The 17,154-nt window shown below is 45.5% G+C and overlaps 1 protein-coding gene across 2 annotated transcripts; it reads right to left on the reverse strand.

Annotated features, from left to right (window-relative positions):
• Positions 1-746: 746 nt before the first annotated feature.
• On the reverse strand, positions 747-9,409 carry LOC125713483 (potassium voltage-gated channel subfamily A member 2). Of its 2 annotated transcripts, none has more exons than XM_048984655.1 (3): positions 9,215-9,409; positions 8,086-8,413; positions 747-5,961 (listed from the first exon to the last, which is right to left on the reverse strand). In XM_048984655.1, exon 3 carries the CDS (start codon positions 5,864-5,866, stop codon positions 4,379-4,381), a length of 1,488 nt encoding a protein of 495 aa, XP_048840612.1. In that variant the 5' UTR covers positions 5,867-5,961; positions 8,086-8,413; positions 9,215-9,409; the 3' UTR covers positions 747-4,378. The 2 variants fall into 2 exon arrangements, with proteins under 2 accessions (XP_048840612.1, XP_048840611.1); XM_048984654.1 differs by having other exon boundaries at positions 8,086-8,527.
• Between the last annotated feature and the right edge of the window lie 7,745 nt (positions 9,410-17,154).

Below are 17,154 nucleotides of genomic sequence, written 5' to 3' on the forward strand. Positions count from 1 at the left end.
CTTCACAAAGCCTCCACTTTACACCGGCCTAATCAAATAGAATTCTCAGAATCAATGTTTATGAGATTTTTTTTTTCCGGAATCTTCCAAACCCTAGGGAGAAGACCACAACTTATCAGAAGCCACGCCCACATAAACCATAACAGATGGCCACACTTACATCCAGAGAAAGATGGACACTGTTAAGAATACTGTCTCCCCTGACCAACCTCGTTGGGATTTGCTGTCGCGTAGCAGGTGACCCAAAACTGAATACAGACCCATGGGATCTCAGCACTACTTTGGGCTCTCAAGGAACTGAGAACCTTCTGCGTCCAGGAACATTCCTGTTACTAACAGATGACACTGTCGAGTCAGTACACCTACTAGTGTTGCAGGAGCAAAGGAACAACACAGAAAGACACATCGCTGTTGTCTGTGCTTAGTGCATAAACCATAAGAGATAAGAGTTCTCTCTGTGTCTGTCCTTAACATGCATCAAAAACATTACTTCAGACAGACCTCCTTATTCATCGTGCTCAACAAGAGCACACCTCACCGGACCTCGGCTGAAAAGTGACGCAAAAACTCGACAGACCAGAAAGTGATTTCCAAGTTTAAATGGGTCAGGGCAGAGGCTTCAGAATATTCAGTACACCCCGTAATCGGCTAGTCTTTACACCGCCATCATGACTCACGGCCGGACAAATTCCAGAATCCGTAAAAGAAACAGGGCACAATGTGTTTTGGTTATAATCATCATGTTATTATTATCATCATCATTGTTATTGATATTATTCATATGACAGTTATAACTCGGAAGGACTAGATAACTTTAGACTCCAGTGTCTCTCCAATCGTCTTTTAGGGTTTCCTGTAGTCCCTGTGCAGTATATCGTCGGCAGTCATATCCGGGGTGACATCCTCAGACATGTGGCGTAAACGTATTCATTTCTTCTCTTTTTATTTTTTCTTTATTTTAGAAAAAAAGAAGTCTGCTCTGTACATATATTATTGGAAGTCAGGTCACCTTCATCTGGGGGGGTCTCCAGGGGGATCCTCGATGTGAGCGCGAACTTGGGTTCTGATGGACAAACCGGTTGACCGGCTCTGCACTTGCTCTCCATGGGGGATGTAGCTTTCTTGAGTCACCTGTGAAAGTCTTTAGCTGCAGGTTTGGGTGACGGGCCCATTGGGCGACGGGCCTAACTGATCCTGGCACTGCTAAGTCAACAGTGCCCCCCCCCGAAGCAAGAACTGCCTGGGAGCATCAGGAAAACCATACATGCCACAGAGTCAGAATAAAACAGCAGCTGTTTCACACACACACACACACACACACATTTTTAGTATGCATATCCTTATTCCTCTCTCATACATACACGCAGTCACACAAACAAGATCCTGCTTGTAAAATATACAACTAGGCACCATCCTCTATCTAGTACTGTGCATGGGAGGTGGTGCCAGTCCATGTAAGGCCCTGCCCATTGCTTGCTCCGGAATGTTCTGAGGAAGCTTCAGAAGCAGTGGGGAGTCACACTCCTCCAATCTGCTCCCAACTGAGGAAGAAACAGATGCTGCAACAGGAAAGGCCCGAGTCTCCATCTTTCGCCGAGGAAACATAGATAACAGTAACTTCCATGGTGACGTTCACATGCAAGAGCTTCTGTTGTTTTGTCCAGAGTATGCCGACCTAAACCTAACCACTATAGTGTTTGCTATTTATACTGGATTACCAGGGTATGGAGGGTACCTAAGAGTGCATTACCAACGGGTGTTACTGTACATAGCAGAAGCTGTACAAAGCTCAATTTCTGCACCACCCGGACAACAAAAGCAACACGTGATAAACAATGGTCAAAGTCCTTAACCTGTATATACAACTACTTATACAGGCTAAGATAAACTCGCTCCATTTATGGATGAATTCTTCGATATGCATCCAGATTGCAGTCGAGCAGTTACAGAAACTGTATCAAAAAGTCAACAGCAGCACTAAGTTCTGGGTACAGGTCCCACCCATAAAGCTTATTTATTTAAAGATAGGAATGGCCAGTATGTTCCTTTTCGCATTCATTGGTCCATGTCATAGTTCGCCTTGGTCTTTGGGGTCTTCCATGGATATCTAGGTCGGACCCAGACTTGGTCCAGTTGTGCTTCCGTAACATGAATACAAAAAGAGGTGGGACAGCAGAAAGGAGGTACGGAAACTCAACTAGAACAAAAAGCACCACCAATATGACCCATCGTGTACCCTAAAAATAACCACAAGCTGGCTCTGCGTGTCCTAAGTGCTACGTAATGATTGTTCCTTATGGGCACCAGTAGGTAAGAGGCTGTATTGCACGTAAAATTGTGGACGTATTATTCAGTATACATTAAATCATGATCAGTAAACCAGAAACCCAGCACAGCCAAGGTTCCGTGGAATGGAATGAGATTAGTGAAAATACAACCCAATGCCATATCAGCAGAATGTGATACATACATTCACAAATGCAGAAGAACCAACAGATTGGGGAACCAAGCATGTTTGGTTTTTCATAACGTCAAAGGCATGAGAAAGGCTGTGAGAAGTGGACACACAGCCAATATGATGCAATGCTTCAGGGGTCTCACAGGTGATGCATTGTGGGAAAGGGGAAACCTGTTTTCACACCTCAGATCCTGACAGCTCGGCTTCATGATCATATGACCTACATGACAGCGCCCATTAGATCACATGACTCCCATCCGACATGGTGAAATGAACAACCTCTCCATTGGAAGATCCTAAAGGTGACCTACAAATGCATAAAAAGTACATAAAAAGGTTGCAAAAATCTAACAATAAAAAGACAGTATATTGCACATAATGTTAGGGCCTGAGAGACAAAAAGAGTTAATGGTGATACGAATATTTATATGTAGCTTAAGTGGTATTTATATGAAAATGCATGCTGCAATGGATGTCACGTCATGCACTGGAAAGATGCTTTTCTTCAAGAAATGAGTTTAAAGTCAGTTTAAAGGGTTCCACTGGTGACACAAGACCCACTCCTGCCAGAGGTTGAGTCAAACATCGATGGGTCATTTCATCCAAGACAGACATGTGTCAAAAGGCAGTGAGTCCATCTTTGGCGACCTAAAAGTCAGTCAGAAACTTACTTAAGCTGTGGCGTCACAGCGTAAGATGTTACAACACGCGGTATAGGTCTGCTATATTATAAGAACAGCAGCCTCAAACAATATAATGCTCTATATGAAATGATGTATGGAAGACTTGAGGACAATGTTCATGGTGCAGGATGTAGTGATTTGGGGTGTGAAAGAACATTAGCAGGATGCCAGGCAATCTGCCTGAAATATAAACTAATCTGTGCAAGTTCTCCTTTATCTTTAGCCATATCGCTCCCTTGTGTTTGGTTGTGACATACTGTCGGGGGGTGGGGTGGGGCGGTGGGCACTGTAGCCCACCATACTTAGAGGACCCTTGGCTATGAGAGGAAGGAGTACAGGTTCAGTCAAGGACCAGCTGCAGGAAGTGTATCGGCAGATACAAATAAATAAATGAGAGAGACATTCACTCTAGTCTTTAAACCCTTTCTCTGCAGTGAGAGAAGAGGCGTGACATCCATCCATGACTTCCTCAACGGAAGACACACTGCAGTAAAAAAAAAACTAAAAAACACAAATAACAGGGCCGAGGTTTTCAGCTATATTCCAGTGCCGCCGTGAGTCATCCCTGTTGGACGAGCACCCTGTGGGTGCTTTTGATTGCCCGTTCCATAACGTGGGCAACACACATTCTTTAGAGAATCGGTGGGCAGCAAGTCACTGCAGCGGAAGTTCCCTGTGCAAAAATCCTCAAGAGGGATATATGTTTCCTTCCGGTTGTTCCGCTCAATATTTTTCACAAAAAATGTGAAGGGAGTCGTTAAATGAAGGGCAGTAACAGTATTCTTTGGAAGTGAATAAAAAACGCCACCAGCCTCAGAGGGCAAGGTAGGGGATGATGAAGATGCGGCTTGGGATAGAGTACAGGAGAGGTCAGAATTTGGGGTTGGGGGGCGGGGAGGACAGAGAGTGGAATCCTTATGTGGTAAGTTTAATTCTCTAATTAGCTACTTGTTTAGCTACCATTGCAAGCAGGATATGATCTACTTAACAGTCACATAGAAAAGACTAACTCCATGCAGACACCATAAGAAGTATGCAGAATATTCTGGCAGTTTGGACAGAATGAAGAATAAGGAAGGGGGAGGGTTTTTGTGGGGTGTACAGTAGGGTCCGCTCTACTGATCTTCTGCTCCCGGCTTCCGATATCCACCTGGGGCCTGAGCCACACAAAGCAGGAAGGTCCCGCCATTTTCCTCAGATCCCAGTCCCCTGCCATCAACGTAACTGAACAGAGTGGTTATACATCTGTTAGCATCTTTGTGATGTTGACATAGTTGGTGTTGGCCAGAGTGCAATTAGCCGTCTTGAGGTTCTCCTCCCGGAAGTCCTCGCTGCTGTTGTTCACCGCTTCCTGGATCTCCATGTAGTCAGACTTGCTCATCATGGAGCCGCTTCGACTCTTCTTCAGGTCCTCGGTGGAATCCATCTTTGGGACACTGGTGACCTGCAGATACTGTGCCTGCTCTTCACCTTCTGTCTCACGATGGTAGAAGTAATTGAAGTTGGAGACGATGACTGGCACAGGCAGTGCGATGGTCAGCACGCCGGCGATGGCACAGAGGGATCCCACAATCTTGCCTCCGATGGTGGTGGGAACCATATCACCGTAGCCAACTGTAGTCATAGAGACAACTGCCCACCAAAAAGCATCAGGGATGCTGATGAACTGGGAGTCTGCTTCATCTGCCTCGGCAAAGTAGACAGCACTGGAGAAGAGTATGACTCCGATGAAGAGGAAGAAGATAAGCAGGCCTAGCTCACGCATGCTGGCTTTCAGGGTCTGGCCTAAGATCTGCAACCCTTTAGAGTGTCGGGACAGCTTGAAGATTCGGAAAACTCTGACCAACCTGATGACTCTGAGAATAGCTAGGGACATAGCCTGCTGCCCTTGCTGACCATCCTCTGGTTTCTCGGCCAGCTCAGTTCCGAGTGTAATGAAATAGGGAATGATGGCTACAATGTCAATGATGTTCATAATGTTGACGAAGAAGCCCGCCTTGCTGGGGCAGGCAAAGAAACGTACCAGGAACTCAAATGAGAACCAGATGATACAAAGCGTCTCTAAAATAAAGAATGGGTCAGTGAAGTAGGTTGTGTGATAGCCGGAGGTGGTGTTGGAGAAGGGCTGGTAGGCCTTGTGCATCTCCTCCTCCTCATTGCGGAAAACGGGCAGGGTCTCCAGACAGAAGCTGACAATAGAGATAAGGATGACCATCACGGATATGATAGCGATAATCCTGGCTGGGCCTGAGCTCTCGGGATACTCGAACAGCAACCACACCTGTCTCTGAAACTCGTTGTCAGGCAGCGGCTTCTCCTCTTCCTTGATAAATCCTTCATCTTCACGAAAAATCTCAATGGCCTCCTCGCCCAACTCGTAGAAGCGGATCTCCTCCGAGAAGATGTCCAGCGTGACGTTAACGGGCCGTCGCAGCCTGCCCCCTGACTGGTAGTAGTAGAGGATGGCATCGAAGCTGGGCCGGTTCCTGTCGAAGAAGTACTCGTTCCTCAGGGGGTCGAAGTAGCGCATCCTCTTCTTAGGGTCCCCCAGTAGGGTTTCGGGGAACTGGGACAGAGTTTTCAGCTGCGTCTCGAAGCGCAGGCCCGACACGTTGATGACAACCCTCTCACAGCACTCGTGATCAGCCTCAGGGTTGTAGGTGTCCTGAGGTTGACCGGGATGGGCTGCTGCCTCATCTGCAGAGTCCCCAGTAGCCACCGTCATCTCAGAGAGGGGGGGGTGTGAGGCCGGAGCCCAGCACAGGGACCTCAGCGGATTATAAAAAACAACCTCGACACAGAAAAGACACCTGGGTCAAGCTGACAGGGAAAGAAAAGACAGAATGAAAGATACATTAAATGCTGAATTTTGTTATTCCTTACCACATATAAAAGACACAGTCAGAGAAGCGATGTATTGTTACACAGCCAAGCGGAATGTTGGTCATCATGCCCAGCGTCCTTGTTACCATGCGGGACACCGTCTGCAATGCAGTTTTAACTCGAACACAAAGCCGGCCTCTTTCCCGCAGGGAATTAGAATCAATGGCCCAAAAAAGGACAATAGCATTAAAAGAAGAATTTCTGAACAGACATAACATTAACGGCCTTTTAAGTTCAATTATTTTTAAAATACTGCACGAGAGAAACAAATATGAGAAATGCACCTAAATTGAACTTAGTCGATGAACATACGGAGGCCAGTGTGCGTTCAGTATTTTAGCTGTTCTGCTGGACTGATTACTGCATAGCCATTATGCCAAAGTAAACTGGTAAGTTCAGAACCAGCCCGGGAATGGTAACAACCACAGTTTATTACTTGGCTTAGCTTTGGAGTTGCAATGACCATCTGTTAATGTCTGGATGCTTCCTATATTACAGGATACACATATGCATATATATATATATATATATATATATATATATATATATATATATATATATATATATATATATATATATTATACCCACTGGCCACTTTATTAGGAACACCCCTTTAATATTGGGTAGGACCGCATCTGCTCAGAATTCTTTGTGGTATGGACTCAAGAAGGTTGACTCAAAAAGCTTCTGCTGCACGCTGACATGATTACATGTTGTAATTGCTGCAGATTTGTGGGCTGCACAGTCATGCAGTCAATCTCCCGTTCCACCGCACCCCAAAGGTGATCTATTGGATTCAGATCTGGTGACTGTGGAGGCCGGCGAATTCATTCTCATGTCTAGGGCACCAGTTTCAAATGACTGTCGCTTTGTGACATGACACATTATCCTGCTGAATGTAGCCATTAGCAGACGGGTGAATCGTGGTCGAAAAAGAACGAAAGCGATCAGTAACGATATTCAGATATGCTGTGGCGTATCGGCGATGTGGGGTTAGTGTGAAAGGGCCCCAAGCACATCGAGAAAACGTTCCTCACGTCATCAGAAAACCACCATAAGAAACAGCAGCCTGAAGTGTTGATACAAGGCAGGTTGGGTCCATAGATTCATACTGTTTATATCTGATTCCACCATCTGCATGTCAAAGCCGAAATCAAGATTCATCAGACCGTCTGACATCTTTCCGATCTTCAATTGTCCATCTGCCTGCACGTCTGTTTCCTTTTCTAAGGCGATAGAGGTGCATCCTGACCCGGTCTTCTGCCGTTGTTGCTAATCAACCTCAGGTTTGTCATATTTTGCTTCCAGAGAAGCTGTTTCACTCTTTACTGCTGTGCAGAGTGTTTGTACGAGTTACTGCAGCCTTCCTGTCAGCTTGACCTCATCCAGACATTCTCCTCTGACCTCTCTCATCAATAATGTGTTCCTACAGAAAAGAGGCTGCCACTCACTGGATGCCGTTTCATTTCTTACACCGTTCAGCATGAACTCTAGAGACACTTCTGCCTGGAAATCCCAGGAGATCAGCAGTTTCTCAAATAAGCAAACCATCCCTTCTGACACATGCCACAGTCAAAGTCACTTACATCACATTTTTTCCCCTTGCTGATGTTTGATCTAACCATTAACTGAAGCTCTTGACCCATGTCTGCATGACAATATGCGCTGAGCTGCTGCCACATGATTGGCTTCTTAGATATTTGCATGACGGAGAAGGTAAAGGTACAGGTGTCGCTAATAAAGTGGCCGATTAGCGTAGCGTTGGCTTCTTTAAACTTTAAAACTTTTTCTAGACGATATTCGTCTCATACAAATAAACACGTATTATCACAGGCCGAGGGTATAACGTGCATATCAATGCAATTACTAATCACTGATTTAAGAAATCCAGGCACGGTAATGATCTGCAGATGAATTCCTGGATTTACACGGTACTTCGCCTTCGACGCTTGGTGATTTACAGATTTAATATTAACGACCGAATATTATTTTCTTACTTAAACTGGGCTATGGTTTTTAATCACATGAATAAGGCAGGTATGCGAAAGAGATGCATCTTACCTTCACCTTCACGTAAACCCGGTAATGCTCGCAGGGTCCCTGGGGATGCCGCCTTCTCAGAAAAACATCAGTGCAGATGGTAAAGCCGCCGTGCCTCGTATCTCGGCGTTATGCACGCATGGAGCACAAGTGCCTCCGCTCCCAGCCATACATTGCAGGTGCTGCTATGCAGTAACACCATCAACTGCCCGCAGCCGCCGCGTTATGCTGCTGATAGGGAAGGGGAGGGGGGCGATGCGGCGAGTCCCCGTTCCCACAACAAGTTGCACTAGGTTTCAAAAAGCGTGCACCCTTTGCGATTCGCCCTTTCCCCCTCTCAGGTCGCCGCCTAAAACAACGCAGAGATGCAGAGATCAGCAAAAACTGACGCCCCCGGTGTCCTTAGATGCGACGCCGCCAACAGCGAGCAGTGGCAGATGTGGTCTTGGATGAACCCTGGCATCTGCAGAGACATAAGCAAGGGTGACTGCTGGGAGGCGGTTCTTTTACAGTGTTGCTGTAAATAATATACCACGAAAACTAAGTAGAGAAAAAAAATCTGCTTTCCTATATTACGGCTACAAATAAGTCGACTGACTCTCCCCCCCCCCAGCACGAATTTCGTGGGTGGCAGCGAAAGCGTCAATGATCATGGCCATTATTATTATTATATTTATCACCATTAATCTGCAGACCCATTATTTTTTAATTATTTACAAAATATAAGAAACGGACAAATCCTTGTTTCAACGAGGAGATGTATTAGTTGATGTAAATTCCCGGTACCAGCGGTCTGCCGATTGAAACGCATTTTAAGGCAGTATTATAAACTCCCGCTCCCAGATCCATGCACTGCAAGCAAGGGAGGCGCATCCGCGTCTCTTTTCCGTAAAGATTTGATTCTTTTTTTCTAAAATGGGAACTACCTAAATGTGTCAACAGCGGCATGCTTAAGGCACAGTTGTCTACTCCGTTACTGGGTGGTACTCCGGTGCACAGTCTCCATGCAACATACTACGTGAAGCTTAAGGATGCAGACATTACAGAGAACATGCATTAAAAAAACATGTTAAACGGTACACGGGATGCAAATCCTCAGTTTCAGTTTAACCTAAATCGATTGTCGGATGCAGGTCGCCCATGCCCTTACTTGATTTTCCTTCGTTATATAAATCAACAGTGCCGCATATGTATGGAATTTGAGTCGAAACTCTGACTTTTTCCTCCTTTTTCCATAAACTGGGATGAGACCTGTGGTAAAAGAAGTCGGGGTGTGCAGTTGGGCTTTGCTCTGCATGCAGAGAGACAGCACGAAGCCCAGGCAGCGATCTCCCGTCTGCACTGTACCACTCCTAACCGCGTAGGCAATTTAAAGGGAACGTCCTAGATCCACTGCAGCAACTGAAGTAGGGAAACTGTATGGGACCCCTGAAGGCCCTAGTTTAACACAACACTCCTTTTTTAACACTTAACTGTTCATATTAGGCGTGACGGTATTTAATTATATGCCACAATTAAATTGGGTACTTTAAGGATTTGAAAGCTTTGCAGACTACGCATGGTTGCGACTCTGAACGGAGCTGGGTGCATTAAAACGTGATTTACGAGTGCCATATATATCTCATTTCTGTGCTTCTTTTAATTGTTGGTCTTTTAAGAAAATTAATGTATTGCTGATATCTCCAGTGGACAAGTGCATGAATTAAAGAAGCATGTTTTACAGACAGTGACAGTGTTGACATTTTGTAATCGATAAATGCATTATGATATATATTTGTATATTTTCATGGACACCAGTTTCTCAGGGAATACTGACTTGTTGGTTTGTTCTTGAACACATTACCGAGGCCCCAAACATCCATTGATTTTTTTATTTTTTTTTGAGAATTAACTATTACTGAGCAATATCAAGTATAAGCAATATTCAGAGTAAATGCTCTATTTCAGAGTATGACTTTTGCTTATTACCGTGACCCTGTCGGCTGGATGGACTTTGTTTATCAGAACACCTGATTGGTTAATGTGCTACACAGGCAGTGGCTACACCAGTATCCAAAATACATTTCCTGTAATTATTAGTCACTGATATTTGAAATGGAACGTGGAGGCAGACTGATTAAATCTGGGTTGAAGTGACGTACTGTAGAGTGGTAGCGCAACTTCAGTTATTGCCGCACGTAATCTAGTGTTAATATGTTTCTATTCAAGTCACAAGGTTTCTTAAGGTGTATATGATTGAAACTTAAGCTTCCTTGCTTTTAGGTGAGACTCAGTAGTCGAGGTGCATCCCATCTGGATCCATGCAGGTTGCATTCGTGGTTTGTTCTCTGACACAAGCACACGCACACACACACATACACAGTCCACATATTCATATCTTTGTGGGGACTCTCCATTCATTAATACAGGCATAACCCTAATCCCAGCCATGACAACCCTAACCCCTGCCCAGCCCTAACCTTAACCACAAGTAACCAGGAAAATACTAGACTACAAAATAGTAGGTACTTTTAGTATTTCACTACATTCACAGATGTTTATAACACGAATTTTATCCATGTAGGGACTGAAAAGTTGTCCTCACAAAGCAAAAAATTACAGGATTTTATAACACAATAATATATATATATATATATATATATATATATATATATATATATATATATATATATATATATATATATATGCCCCCCCCATACATACACACAACCCCAAAGAGCCTGAGTACCTCCTCTAAATTGAGTTTCCTGTAGACTGTGCACCTATTAGTCATACAGGAGATGCTCCATTATGATAGGCTGTGCATTAAGAGGCCATCTCGGAAACACAGAGAGCACTAACTGTCTGCTTTAATTAAAAGGGGGCGGCGGCTTCCTTCACTGGGGTCAGCTTTGGATGTCTGTTAAAATGTCATGACGTTGGGAAGGTGCAGGTCATAGGTGGGGGGAGGAGGACAGGGTGGTTGGGTCCCGTGCTTATGAAGCAGTTACTGAGGGATATAAGAGTAACACACAAGAAAATGCATCACTAAACTCTGCAAACTCTGCGGTCTCGTCCTGAAAACCGTCATAAATACATTCAGGTCCATCTATTTGGTGTCTTTCCACAATTTTGCATCAGCCATTGCATCAGTGTGTGGAGGTAAGGATGGGAGGTGTGAGGGTAAGGATGGGAGGTGTGAGGGTAAGGATGGGAGGTGTGTGTGGAGGTGAAGATGGCAGGTGTGTTTGGGGGTGTAGATGGTTAGTGTGTTTAGGGTGAGGATGGGAGGTGTTTGGGAGTGAGGATGCAAGGTGTGTGGAAGTGAGGATGGGTGCTGTGTTTGGAGGTGAGGATGGGAGGTGTTTGGGAGTGAGGATGCAAGGTGTGTGGAAGTGAGGATGGGAGGTGTGTGAGGGTAAGGATAGGAGGTGTATTTTGGATTGAGGATGAGAGGTGTCTTGGGGTGAGGATGGGTGGTGTGTGGAGGTGAGGATGGGAGGTGTGTGAGGGGGTGTGGATGGGAGGTGCATGGAGATGAGGATGGGAGGTGTGTGGAAGTGAGGATGGGAGGCGTGTTTGGGGATGAGGATGAGAGGTGTGTAGGGGTGAGGATGGGGCTGTGTCTATGGGGGGAAGATGGGATGTGTGTGAGCATGAGAATGGGATGTATGTGTGCGGGTGAGGATGGGAGGTGTGTGTGGGGGAGAGGATAGGAGGCCCCATCATATCAATGGTCTTCTAGTTACAGTTATATAGGGATTTGCCTTCTTTTAGGCCATTGGATGGATCATTTGACCAATCAGGAAGAGCCTACTTGTTACTACTGACGTCTGCCGTGCCAGGCTCTGACGTGCCCCTGATACATCCAGGCAGAGGGGAAGCCCAGCCGTTCGTAGAGCCCCCAGGGGACGGTGGGGGCAGTTATCCACATCGCGCCATATTTATAGCTGCGCCTCGGTTCTGGCATCTATATTTAGCCCTCCTGTTGATCTTATTGATTTCTGGAAGGATTTTCACTTTTGAGCCTGGAAAGATCTAAATGAGGTTTATCCCAGTCAGAAGATCAATGCAACCTTCGGAACAATGTGCCAGAGCACGAAACCAATTTTTCCCTATTAACGAAAAATGAATTCTTGTCTTGATGAACGTACTTCTTCTCTCGTTTTCAGCGTCTCGTCACAAAAGACTTTGTTGTGCTGTAACTGATTACCTTAATCAGGCTGGGCTTGTTTGAAGCTGCGCAGTAAACATAAAAGCACCGACGGCAAACATATCGATCGCAGATATGGCGTTTGGCCGCTCACTCGTGTGACTCCGCTGGAAAAGGCAGTCAGTTGCTACGGCGTCTCCCTGGAGACACTGGCTTTGTTGTCGCAGACTGCCTCCATACCGACGCCCAGCTCGTGCGGCTGCCTTAAAGAGCGCACATGACTTTCCACTGCGCTCTCGCTGTGCCTTCCTCTGTGCGCTTGGCTACACAGCACTAATTACACTAGAGGGAGCATCATCCAGGGACGAGGAAACGGCTGGGTGGGGTCACTGCAATGAGAGGGCGAGACACTGGAGTGGCACAGGGGATTATGGGTAATAGGGTTGAGGGAAGACATGGGATGGAAGGAAGACTGTAATCAATTGGCTTTCTGTCTGGTGGGTAGCCCTAGTCTTGTGTTCCAGAACCCCCACCCGTAATCCTGACCAGGATAACATTTATATTTGTGTGGTTGTTTAATTTAGCAGACATTTTTATCTAAAGTGATATGAAAGCGAGGCAAATAGCACATGCATGCTGTGAAGGTGGCGATCAGGCGTAAGACTAAAAGCTACACAACAAGCAGTTAGCAGATGGATGGATAGTGGATGATGATGGATAGATGAATGTATGGATGCATAGATAGAGTATGTATGTATGCATGGATGGATGGAATGACGGACAGATGGATGGATGATGATAGATGAATGGATAGATGATGGATGGATAGGTGGAGTAAAAGGAGGAGGACAGAATGCAGAACCTTGGGAGTGAGTGAAGAAGAAGAAATAGAGAATGAAGTTTTGTAACCACTGGTGGGGCGGGTATTGTCTCAGCAGGGAGGCATGTGCACAAAGGCAGGGACTAGCTGGTCCAGCCCTGTCTGGGAATCCAATCTTAGTTTTCATGATGTCACAGCAATGTGACGCTGAATGATCAGAGCCCCGCGAGAGGTGGTACCTTCACTGCCCTGACTGTGAAAAATTATAGAGCTGAACTATGAGATGCATATTTGTGTTGGGTATCCCTGTCGTTACACGGCATCCCCCCCCTTACTGTAATACTGCATAATGACGCTCTGTGTGTCTGGGTGATGCGCCACACATCTGGGAGTTTAGAAACAACGCCTAAAATGTCAAAATAACACCCTGCTCGAATACAGAGTACATGCTTGCTCGGATGTAGCGTTCCCGTGGCATACTGGGGCATTCCTGCTTCATGACCCTTGGACACGGTTCCCTGAGCAGCGGCGTTCTGGGATTGCGGGGAAACACTGTCCAGGACTCCTGGCTCCGGGGTGTCAGCTCTGAGCACGCTCAGTGAGTCTGATCCCGTCACCGACTGGATGAATTGCAGGTCCAAACCTCCAGGGCTGAGGCAGAATCTCTCACCCTGGTGTTGCTTCAATTTATTATTCTACAACTATTGCAGCATTCGCTGCTAAATACGTCTGACATTTCCTATAAAACTGTTTAATAATAGCCGTTGTCGGCCAAAGCCATATCTTACGAATACAGCTCTGCAAACTCCAGCCAAGCAATCCACTGAGAGAGAGAAGCTGGGTATTCTCACCCTTAAGTAGGCTCCCTCGGTCGTGCCGACCCCCAGGTTTACGGTATTATCGTGCCCCCACAACCATACTAAGCACTGATGATGATTCCCAAAAACAGCGACACAAACCGTAATTATTTAGGAGATAATATATATTGCAAATGAGTCTATAAGAATTTCAGATGGATCTAGTAATTTTGCTTGTTTTCTTGTGCGATTACGTGACTGTGCGATTTCCGGGTCCTGGAAGGTCCCATGTTGGCTCGGAATTTGATTAGGAATTATTTGAAGCTGTTTGGGGCTATTTGGTGGAACGTCCAGCATCTGATCGCCCAAATAACAGTTCTGGGGGGGTCTTATTTATGAGGTGTTTCATCTGTCAGCAATAATAAGGTCTCTATAATATGGTCTCTATAATATAATATAATAATATGGTCTCTAGAAGGTAAAAAAAAAATTGTTCTTCAATCAGAGGTATATAAGATGAGATAAACTTCATTGATTCCAGGTCATATAATATTCCACACAGATAATTAAAAAGAAATGATGTCTGGGGTGGCGCAGTGGTTAGCAGTGTTGCCCCACTGCTCGGGGACCTGGGTTTGAGTCTCTGCCAGGGTTTGATGTGTTTGGAGTTTGCATGCTGTCCCTGTGGCATTCTGGGATTTTCTGCAGGTGCTCTGCTTTCCCCCCGCAGCCCAAATGCTAAGGTGAACTGGGCTTGTGAAATTGCACATGGGTGTGTTTTCCCTGTGATGGGTTGGTGCCCCATACTGCTTTGGCCTCTGCCTTGTTCCTGCAGCCTCTGGGATAGGCTCTGGACCCCCATTGACCCTGAATAAGACAAGGAGGGTTAGGAAATAGACATATGTTTCATTTTTGTCATTCTTCATCCACTCACACATCGACCCGTTTTCCTGCAAGGTCAGGGTGAGCCAGCAATATCTCCCAGAGAACATAGAGTACCTATGCGGGATGCCAGTCCATGCCAGCTACACTGGCAATCTAGGGAGACCAGTCTATCTAAACCACCTGTCTTTGGATTATGAGAGGAAGTCAAAGATCCTGGAAGCACACACACACACACACACACACGTATATATCATTTCACTTTCATCAGGCAGACTAGGCAGCTTCCGAGGGTCCAACTGGCCCAGACTAAGACAATAAAAAAATATATGTTAAACATTCAAATAAATGTAAATAAAAATTATATAAATAAGAATGATTACACAGAATGAAAAATAATTTAAAAACCAAAAGCATATTCATCAAATTAAAATATTTATATGCAGGCAGAACAGTGGTGACTGCTTGCTAAAGGCAGAATAGGCAGCTGTCTAGGGCCCCTGAATTATGTAAAATGATCATCAGTTTTCCTGGTAGGGGGCGTCCCAAATAAAGCTTTGACTAGGGGCCCTAAAAAGGTAGATCAGCTCTGGCTTGAGTCTGGGCTGTTCTGCACACTCCTCCCAGCAAAGAGTAAAGATGAGCTAAGGAATTGTATGAAAGTAACGCCTGAGGAGCACGCTCAGATGGCCATTACTGGGAACCTGTCACTTTACTTGCTCTCACTTTTTGTTGCCATGGAAATCCACTGCGGAGGAATCTCTGATGGCGGTGACGTCAACGGGAATGAGGAAACTCTGACTTGCACAGATGCCGTCTCTCTCTCTCCCTGGGGAATTCTGGGATGTCAGCCACGAGCTCAAAAAGCTATGTGACACAGCACTCTATAAGGAAGCCACGATGTGTACAGTATGTGTGCCTCTCTCGGCATGTGCGGAAATGAAAATTGCATGGGTTGTGGTGTGTGCATGAAATCGATAAGACACCTGGCTTTGTGACACTGTGAGAGGTGGCCATCATTCGCTAAAATCCATCTTCGGCTGCCTTCATTTAAGTGCTGGTTTCAGAGAGCCTTTAATGTCAATATGTCGTTAGGTGCCCTTATGGAAAGCAAGCCAATGGCTCCTCTGTTACGTTGGCTGCATTAGTCACCGGTGGAGTGTGGCAGAGTCTGGCTGGGGTACTCACTCATGCTGAAATCACAAACCACCCCCTACTACAACCACACACCCACCTACACACACTAGGCAGAGAAAATGCAGGGTAAACCATTCATCAGACTGGACAGGAGGGCCTGGCAGGAGATTGGAGCACGTAAAACACTGAACATTAAAGAAAACATCCCTCGTAATTACCATGCAATTTTTGTGACTTGGGGGTAAGATCTATCATGAGTTAGGAAGGTTGCTGGTTCGAATTCCTTCAACAGCAGAGTACTTACATATATTAAGCAAGCTTCTAAACCCCTGAAAAATGCTCTGGGGTGCAGGATAAATGGTCAGACCCTACACTCAGAACCCAGGCTTCACTCTCACCTCCATATATGTGTGTATGTATCTTTAACAAGGAGAGCATGATGGGATACACAAAGACTAAAGAATTACTTTCGTGAATGTTGAGTTCTCTCACTGATTTTTGTGGCTGTCACTTATCAAGGTCTCTTTTATATATTATTAGCTTATTATTTGCAAGCGACGTACATGGAGCAGTTGGGGTTAAGGGTCTTGCTCAAGTGAAACCACTTGGCTGACCCTGGGATTTAAACCAGTGACCTTCTGACCGCAGGCATAGCAACCTAACGTGCTAAGCCACACACAGTCCACGAAGGAAAAAATCCAAGCTCCTTTGAACTGGAATCAAACCAGCAACCCCACGATGTCCAGACTTGTGCCTCTGTAGTCATATGCTGTACCAGAACATATGAACAGTTGTGAACACATTGGATGACACCCTCACCCCCCCCCCCCCCTGCAAAAAACACAGCACCTAATGCCCATCTAGCATGCGGGAGGGGTCCTTTGGGTGGGGGGTCTCGACATGTGACCAGAGCTGCCCAAGGTAAACCGTTACTTAGACACACTCCATTTTCACATAATGAATGTGTGCATGATCGACCAGACGAGGGCAGCAAAATGGAACTGAAAATCGAAATGAAACACATTCAGCTTCAACATACTCAATATCTTTGTATAGCTCAGTCTGTAGAGCATCAGATTTTTATTCTGATTATCCGGGGTTCTAGTATCTTTTTAGGTGAGGTTCTTTCCAAAAAAATCCCTCTGCAATCAATAAAGTTAATACCTTTCTGAATCTGACACTGCACGAGAGAATAGCAGACTTTGTATTTAAAGGCAGAGTACTCACATCTTGTGAGCAACATGTGACGGAGTACAAGAAAAGGCATTTCAATAATTATATCGGGCTTATTCTTCAATGTCAACTCTTAAAGAAGGTAGTCA

The sequence above is a fragment of the Brienomyrus brachyistius genome, chromosome 18, assembly GCF_023856365.1.
Source record: "Brienomyrus brachyistius isolate T26 chromosome 18, BBRACH_0.4, whole genome shotgun sequence".
Classification (NCBI taxonomy): domain Eukaryota; kingdom Metazoa; phylum Chordata; class Actinopteri; order Osteoglossiformes; family Mormyridae; genus Brienomyrus; species Brienomyrus brachyistius.

What these genes read in the sequence shown, in the direction of transcription:
- LOC125713483 (XM_048984655.1), bottom strand. Translation starts at nt 5,866, where the DNA reads ATGACGGTGGCTACTGGGGACTCTGCAGATGAGGCAGCAGCCCATCCC.